Below are 8108 nucleotides of genomic sequence, written 5' to 3'. Positions count from 1 at the left end.
ATTATTTATTATGATACAGAGTTTCACCCTTTCGTCTGTACTATTTCCATGAAAACGCCTCCACATCACTTCTCCCTGGAACAGATTTGCATCGTCGAAAATTAATCGTTGTCCGCCTGGAAAAGTATGTCAAACGTCTCAACCGGATCGATTATTACGTTCATCAAGCACATCCTACCGAATGATTCGTATTATTGTCCATTTGTCTACTCGAGATCCTATTAGTATCTAATAACTGTTACATTAATTTCATAAGATAGTGAACTCTAGAAGATTTTTAAATTTTGGAAAAATTTTGTTTGATTTGCTAAAAAGGTAACAAAATCAAGGAGAAAAATATATTAAAATAGTTGGAACTGTTCACTTTTCCAGATGCAAAATGCAAAGTTGTTGAGTTCCGCTCAAGAACAAAGTTAGCTTTGCGACAGATCGCGACCTCTTAAATTCATGAAGATTACAGAGTCTTTCAGAAATGTCTAAAATGCTTAAGCATAAAAGTAATTCTAAACTTCACGCTGTAAATTGCTTGCACATTCGCCACATTAAGGGCAATCGTTAGTCTTCTAAAGTTTTCAGAAATTTTACCTTCTTAGAATCCTACAAAATTTCCAAATTTATAAATATTCTATTCTTTGTTTTACTTAAAGCAATGGGAACTCTATTCATAAACAAAATCTCACTAATATTCATTTATCCAGAAATTTACCATTCAGAAAGATATAATTAAAGTAATCTAAAATTGACGGAATTAAAAATTAAATATTTTTCGTAGTAATTCCTTTTTTGACGCTGCACCTGACTAGGTACGGTCCTGGTACGCATACGTCGATCCAGGCGAGCGTGCAGCTTACATACGAATAACGACGACGACGACGACGACGCCGTCGACGAGGACGAGGGCGACCGAGGACGCATTACACCCCCACCAACACGTACTACGAAATACTACGTTCTGTGATGCGGTGCAATTAAGCCAGCAACCCTTCACCCTCCCACATCCTACATCCTCTTCGCCCCCACCAGTAGACTTCGGACCCACAGGGGCGCAAGTCCGTCTCTTCTTTTACCGCCCCTACCACCACTGACATTTATCCATTCGTTCATTCATCAGAACATACTTCTTTAACCGGCTCTTGCCGTTCGAACTACATAACCACGTCGATTCTCTGGCCAGAGTCACGGGTTCCTGAATATTCAACATCCTATGATCTTTCATGGCACACTAGTAAAGTGAAGAATTTTTTGAATATTTTATTACATACAATTTATGTTTATAATGAGTATAAAGTGGTAAATTAAAGATGCTACTACATGGAGACTCTTACCTTGAGAATCAGTGGTTGGAATGGATAAACATAATTGATTTTAAAGATTTCTCTACTTTGTGAGTTTGTAAGTATTAAGTGATATTGCGAATTGAAAAAATTATGATTGTATTGTTTATTGAAATTATGTCACAATATTCCTTTTTTCAGTTATGTTTTCCACAGTTGTAATATATCTTCTTCCCTGTTTTGTAAAATAATTGAATAACAATTATTAATATAATTACAATTATAATATAATAACAATTATAAATATTGCAATATTCGTGTAAAATTCTTTCATATTTTAATTATGAAAAATATTTCTTTTTTGCTGTTTTTCATTAACCAAGAATCCAAAGAAACTTGTTTTAAACTCTTAGATTGTATTTCTTACAATGCAGTTCATTACATTAAAAAATGTTACCGATTTTAGTGATGTTTAATTAAAATGCCATATTCCAATGTTAACTTACTATTTGTTATATAGATATATATTTCTTATTTTTCTTATAATATTAAACAATTTAACTTAAAAATTTTAGTTTAATTCTTTATATATGGTATGAGTAACACAATAAAGAAATGATGTCTAATTCAAATGACAAGCAGTATTATATCGACAATATCCTATAATTTCTGTTAGCAATTTAACACATGTTTTAAACTTCAATTTTACATTTAAAAATTCTGTTTACTTGAATACATTTTTTAATTACTCCGTGATAATATTAATTTGAAACAAAGGAAACAAAAACAATTATGTTATATATCGTATTCGTCGATTGAAACGAATTTCTTATGGCTCAGAAAATTTTACATGTAACAAAACGATTTTTAATCATGGCTAACCTAAAAAATGTTCAATATATTTTACGACATTTCCATGAGACGTAAATACTTTCATATATTAACATAATATACATAGATATGTGATTCATGAGTAACCATAAATGGTAAGAAGTATAGTAGCTAATTATATTACACCAAAGTTATAAAATCAATCCAAAAAGAAGCTACAAATATTCCAAATATTGAAACAGTAACTTCAGATATTTGACTAACAATAAGATAACAGTGGTAAGTATCAAAAGATTTCGTATAAATTGCTAATTTTTCCTAAATTCCGAAATGTTTTCATATTTTTTACACATTTAAAAAATTGTACTTTTTGAATAAAATATATTTCCTCACCTTTTGTTAAAAATCACGTCAATTTTTCCTTACACAAAATGGTTGTATTCACAATCTAATGACACATTCAATTTTCGCGCACCGTTTCCCTCGCAAAATGTTCTACAACCAAATCCCGCCATCTACCGCACGATCTGATGAACAACATCACTTTGACGGCTTTGCCTTTATCCATGCACGTGTGTTTTCGTATTGTACGGATCGTTCGATTTTTGGCGCACAACTAGGTAATTTCTAGAAATTATTTTAAGATCATTACCCTAAGAAAACGTAGGGAAAACAGAAAATTGAATAACTTATAGTTGTTTTATGTATTTTTTACATCGGTCAGTGTCGCAAAATAATCGAAGTTTCTTTTGTCTCAGTTAGAGGTACCCCGTTCCTTTTCCCATCATCTTTCTTTTTCCCCATTGTTTGCTTTTTAATTTTATTACACAATCATTATTAGCCATCTAATTTATATTTTGAGGAGATTTTTAATCTTACATTTCAAAATTTGAGAAATGTAATAAAAATTACAGTTTCCGTATCCCAGGCCCTCTATGTCTATCTTCTTCTTTCTTTTTCCGTCGCCCTACTTTCTCCTCCTCTTCTCCATTTCCTTCTTTGTCACTCCTATTCGTTGGTCGTGTAACGAACCGTTTACGGCAATGGAAGTTTTTGAATTTTGGAATTTGACATTGCACCGTTCCGTTCATCGTTTTTAACACGTGTGTTATCATCTTTCTAACCTCTGGCTTACATAACGTATGTCGTCACGTTTAAGTTTACATTAAAACGACGCTTCACGTATTTGGTCAAATTTTAGACGAATTATGCCGTCCGACGCAAAAAAAAAGCAACAGCAAAAAAAGAAGGAAGCGGCCAAGGCTCGACAATCAGGAAAGAAACCACCCCAAACTAATCAGAACAAGGGTGTGGAGGATGGAAAAGAATCCAGTCCTGGAGTAGGAGTCATTCAAAATGGAACTAACGGAACACCTATCAGTGCTGAAGGTAAAATTAAAGATAAAGATAAAGTTTTCAAAGGTCTTTTCTCTAAAAATTGTATCAATTATTCATTTAAATTATGTTTGTTATAGAGGCACTATGCTTAAAACTAGAAGCGGATGCCAGATTAAATGCAGAAGCACGCTCTTGTACAGGATCATTAGCTTCACACCCACGAAGTCGAGATATAAAAATATCTAATTTTTCTATTACTTTTCATGGCTGTGAACTACTACAAGATACTATGTTGGAATTGAACTGTGGGAGACGATATGGCTTGCTTGGACTTAATGGCTCTGGCAAATCTACTTTATTAGCTGTACTTGGAAATCGAGAAGTTCCTATTCCTAATCAAATTGATATCTTTCACTTGACTAGAGAAATGCCCGCTAGCAATAAAACAGCTTTAGAATGTGTAATGGAGGTAGATGAAGATCGTATACGATTAGAGAAGCTGGCAGAAGAATTAGTAGAGTGTGAAGAAGAAGATGCACAAGTATGTGTTTATTTTTCATATGTTTATTTTTTCTCTTTTTTAGTAGTACTTTATATTTAAAAAAGTTTGTCTAAATAGGAACAGTTAATGGATGTCTATGAAAGGTTAGAAGATATGTCTGCTGATACAGCAGAAGCACGAGCTGCTCATATTTTACATGGTTTAGGTTTTACTGCAAAGATGCAAATGACACCTACCAAAGATTTCTCTGGAGGTTGGCGCATGCGAATTGCTCTTGCAAGGTGAGCAGTTATTATCCGAAAAGTATATAACCATCTCATATAAATGTAATTCTTTTACAGGGCTTTATATGTGAAACCTCATCTATTGTTACTCGATGAACCTACCAATCATTTAGATCTTGATGCTTGTGTATGGTTGGAAGAAGAATTGAAAACATACAAAAGAATTTTGGTCATCATTTCCCATTCACAAGATTTCCTCAATGGTATCTGTACAAATATCATTCATGTCAATAAAAAACAGTTGAAATACTACAGTGGTAATTATGAAGCCTTTGTCAAGACAAGGTAAGTTGAAATTGATCGTAAAAAAATTTAAAATCAATAAATATAAAGAAAAATATTAACACAAATTCTCTGTGTTAGAATGGAATTACTAGAAAATCAAGTGAAACAATATAATTGGGAACAGGATCAGATCGCACACATGAAGAATTACATAGCACGATTTGGTCATGGCTCTGCAAAATTAGCAAGACAAGCACAATCAAAAGAAAAGACACTGGCAAAAATGGTAGCACAAGGCCTCACAGAAAAAGTAGTCAATGACAAAGTACTGAATTTCTATTTCCCCTCTTGTGGAACTATTCCACCTCCTGTTATAATGGTTCAGAACGTTAGCTTCCGTTACAACGAAGATTCGCCTTGGATTTATAAAAACTTAGAGTTTGGAATAGATTTAGATACCAGAATTGCATTAGTTGGTCCAAATGGAGCTGGGAAAAGTACTCTCTTAAAATTATTGTATGGAGATGTAAGTTTCAGTTATTTATTATTTGTTTATAAAAGTAAAAATAATACTCTTAAATGATTTCACATTCATGTACAATTATAGCTAGTTCCAAGTTCTGGTATGATACGTAAAAACAGTCACCTTCGAATCGGGAGATACCATCAGCATCTACATGAATTATTAGATCTAGACATGTCGCCTTTAGACTATATGATGAAGGCCTTTCCAGATGTCAAAGAAAGGGAAGAAATGAGAAAAATTATTGGTCGTTACGGATTAACCGGCCGCCAACAAGTACGATTATTTACAGAAATTTAAATATTTATGAAATATGAGTTTTAGAAAATAATATTTCTTTCTTTTACTTTATTATATAGGTATGTCCAATAAGACAATTATCTGATGGCCAACGTTGCAGAGTAGTTTTCGCATGGCTAGCTTGGCAAGTGCCTCATTTATTATTGCTTGATGAACCAACCAATCACTTGGACATGGAAACAATTGATGCTTTGGCTGATGCAATCAATGATTTTGATGGTGGAATGGTGCTTGTATCTCACGATTTCAGATTAATCAATCAGGTATATATTGAAATCTAAAACACTCGACATATAATTCTTTAATTGCTTACTATTATTTTTGGCTTTTATTTTATCATTATTAGGTGGCAGAAGAAATTTGGGTTTGTGAAAATGGTACAGTGACAAAATGGAGTGGAAATATTTTGGATTACAAAGAACATTTGAAGACTAAAGTTCTGAGTGATAATCAGAAGAGACAAAAAGAAATGCACAGAAGCAAATAATCCGAATGATGTATAATCTACACTGCTCGATTTTTTTTTTAAGCATATTTTTTCTCCCTTCGTTATAGTAAGCTGCAACTGTCCTCGTTTTTTCGGACATTTCTTCGTATCCATCACTGAACTTTGCGCTGCTGTGTAGCGTTTATCAGTGATCGAAGATTTTTTAGTTAATTTATTTAAACGATGAACAGCGAATTACTCTGTAACAACTGACGAAATCAACTCATGGTGAAGTTTCCCCATATTAATAATTTAGAGATTCGACTTTATTAATGTACTGCAAGAAATTATAAATTGGTTATATATACACGCGTATTACCTTCGCGTGTGTGTAAATAGATTATTACAGAGTACTACAGAAATAAAACATGTTTAAGTATTATAAAAATACAACATATACTCGAATTCTTCTCTTGCGATTTAGCTTTATTATAAAGTCGTATTTAACTATAAATTAATTTGATTTTCGGTAGATATAAAAAAATATATGGATGTGTACAAACAGTTATAAATACTTAATATAATCGATAAAACGCCACGGTATCTTTTGAGATAGAATTTTTTATCTCACGTATATATAAATACTTTGACCTAGTATTAACATTATGGAAGACTAAAGTCTCGCGCATATCCATATCACAAAAAATATATCTCTGGTGTTCTTTGATCGTAAAAAATGTTTAAATCTATATATACCTATATATACCTATATATACCTATATATATATATATATATATATAGATTTATTTACAATATTTTTTAATACGTCATGAAAGTAATGTATGCATTTTTGTAACTACTTGAAATGTAGTTAATTACATAAAATGTAATACACAAAATATTATCAGTAGAAAGCTCAAAGTTGTACTATTGGGTTTTGGACCTTGACATAATAAAAACAGAAAAGAAATACATAATATGTAACATTGCATACATTATGTGTACCTTCAATCTTACATACAGCTTAAAGAAGCCTAGTGTAAAGACCCAAAACCACAAGAAACAAGGAAATTGTAAATACTGGTGAAACTTCCTGTCAGAAACAGGAGGTAAAATTAAAATTAAACTGGTGTTGAAGCTGGAACAGAGGAAGCCACCTCCTGTGCCAATGCAGCATTCCTCAAAATTGATAAATGAGAATCCATATCATTTAAAGCTTGATCAATAAATGCTAATTTCCTGGCATGACTTTTGGATACTCCATGCTTAGTCACCAATGCCAAATGTGTAACAGCCAATACTAATGCTGCTACTCTAGCTTCCAATAACCTTGCATCTAATGGTGGATATAAGCTTCTAACTACATCATCAACACGAGGTGGAATACGTCTAGCAACCTAATGGATAAAAATTTAATAACATTGGTTATCACTCTTATAACAGAAAATTATACACTTACATCCACTATTTCCAATGGAACAGTATTACTGTTCACTGTGCCTGCAATTGCAGTGAGACTTGAAGCCAAAGCATGACAAGATCTTAACACAGCAATGCATAGTGGAGCTAAACCAGTAGCATCATCAACCCACCTGTATTGTCCATAAAATTTGACCACTGAGTAACTAGTTTAGATCCTCATTGCTAGATATTAATAAACATTCTATACCTCTCTGCACCAGCTAACCACTCTTCACTTTCCCAAGCATCTAAGTCTAAACCAGAAAAATTTTCTCCCTCTAATAAATCTGAGCTTAGATCTGGAGAATCTTTCTGATTCTGAAATGCAATTATATGGATTTCATCATCATGTTCTGTAAGAGAGTGTACAGAATATATAACTCACATAGTAACATCTTTGTCTTTTACAAATAACAAGCAATACTAAAAGTGCACCAAGGAAGACAGCGGCAAGTACACCAAGTGCTACAGCCACTACTGTTTCCATTCCTGTAGCACCAGCCGTTGGACCAGTGTTACTTATGGACACTGGGGAACTCATCCTTCAGATGAGTTTAACAATTTAAAAATATTTTTCAAACGGATCTTTGAATTAACTAAATCCTCTTAAACAGTTCATGAATGCTGTTTGAACAATTTTTTCTATATCAAAAGTGTCAACAATGGCGTCGTGTTTCCCGGTGATAGTCAGTGGGAGGCGGAGACTGACACGAATCTTAAGCTCCATTCATCAACAAATAATTTCTAGTAGCATTCTTTGTGAACGACATTACATAATTTGCGTTTTTATTAATATTTGATTTTCCAGTACTATTTATCCTATAGAATATTATGAAAAATATAATAATAATTGTATTTATATTTAGTTGTATTCATAAGAAATTATTTAGTTGAAAAACTAATAGGATTATTTGTCATAAATATTTTCGTAATTGTACTTTT

General features: G+C 32.5%; 2 protein-coding genes across 3 annotated transcripts; one reads left to right on the top strand and one right to left on the bottom strand.

The window, feature by feature from the left end:
* The first annotated feature begins 2660 nt into the window (after window positions 1–2660).
* LOC108549915 (ATP-binding cassette sub-family F member 2) lies at window positions 2661–6024 on the top strand. 2 transcript variants are annotated; one of them, XM_017903487.1, is made up of 9 exons: window positions 2661–2725; window positions 3307–3494; window positions 3581–3984; window positions 4063–4226; window positions 4287–4514; window positions 4593–4980; window positions 5062–5253; window positions 5337–5540; window positions 5624–6024. In XM_017903487.1, the coding sequence occupies exons 2-9, from the start codon at window positions 3314–3316 to the stop codon at window positions 5762–5764; spliced, it is 1902 nt and encodes a 633-aa protein (XP_017758976.1). In that variant the 5' UTR covers window positions 2661–2725; window positions 3307–3313; the 3' UTR covers window positions 5765–6024. The 2 variants fall into 2 exon arrangements, with proteins under 2 accessions (XP_017758976.1, XP_017758977.1); XM_017903488.1 differs by lacking the exon at window positions 2661–2725 and adding an exon at window positions 3082–3245.
* An 802-nt stretch (window positions 6025–6826) lies between these two features.
* Tmem98 (transmembrane protein 98) lies at window positions 6827–7763 on the bottom strand. Its single transcript, XM_017903507.1, has 4 exons — window positions 7552–7763; window positions 7375–7484; window positions 7165–7297; window positions 6827–7102 (listed from the first exon to the last, which is right to left on the bottom strand). Exons 1-4 carry the CDS (start codon window positions 7705–7707, stop codon window positions 6827–6829), a joined length of 675 nt encoding a protein of 224 aa, XP_017758996.1. The 5' UTR covers window positions 7708–7763.
* Between the last annotated feature and the right edge of the window lie 345 nt (window positions 7764–8108).

This window comes from Eufriesea mexicana, unplaced genomic scaffold (genome assembly GCF_001483705.2).
Source record: "Eufriesea mexicana isolate 0111107269 unplaced genomic scaffold, ASM148370v2 scaffold2340, whole genome shotgun sequence".
In the NCBI taxonomy this organism is placed as follows: domain Eukaryota; kingdom Metazoa; phylum Arthropoda; class Insecta; order Hymenoptera; family Apidae; genus Eufriesea; species Eufriesea mexicana.
This window is presented reverse-complemented; position numbering and strand designations above follow the sequence as displayed.

Bases quoted from the DNA above. Each gene is read 5' to 3' on its own strand.
- LOC108549915 (XM_017903487.1), top strand. From the start codon at position 3,314: ATGCCGTCCGACGCAAAAAAAAAGCAACAGCAAAAAAAGAAGGAAGCG. The intron at 3,495-3,580 runs GTAAAATTAAAG...TGTTTGTTATAG, and splicing joins AACACCTATCAGTGCTGAAG to AGGCACTATGCTTAAAACTA. The intron at 5,541-5,623 runs GTATATATTGAA...TATCATTATTAG, and splicing joins ATTTCAGATTAATCAATCAG to GTGGCAGAAGAAATTTGGGT.
- Tmem98 (XM_017903507.1), bottom strand. From the start codon at position 7,707: ATGAGTTCCCCAGTGTCCATAAGTAACACTGGTCCAACGGCTGGTGCT. The intron at 7,298-7,374 runs GTATAGAATGTT...TGGACAATACAG, and splicing joins TGGTTAGCTGGTGCAGAGAG to GTGGGTTGATGATGCTACTG. The intron at 7,103-7,164 runs GTAAGTGTATAA...TTTATCCATTAG, and splicing joins TTCCATTGGAAATAGTGGAT to GTTGCTAGACGTATTCCACC.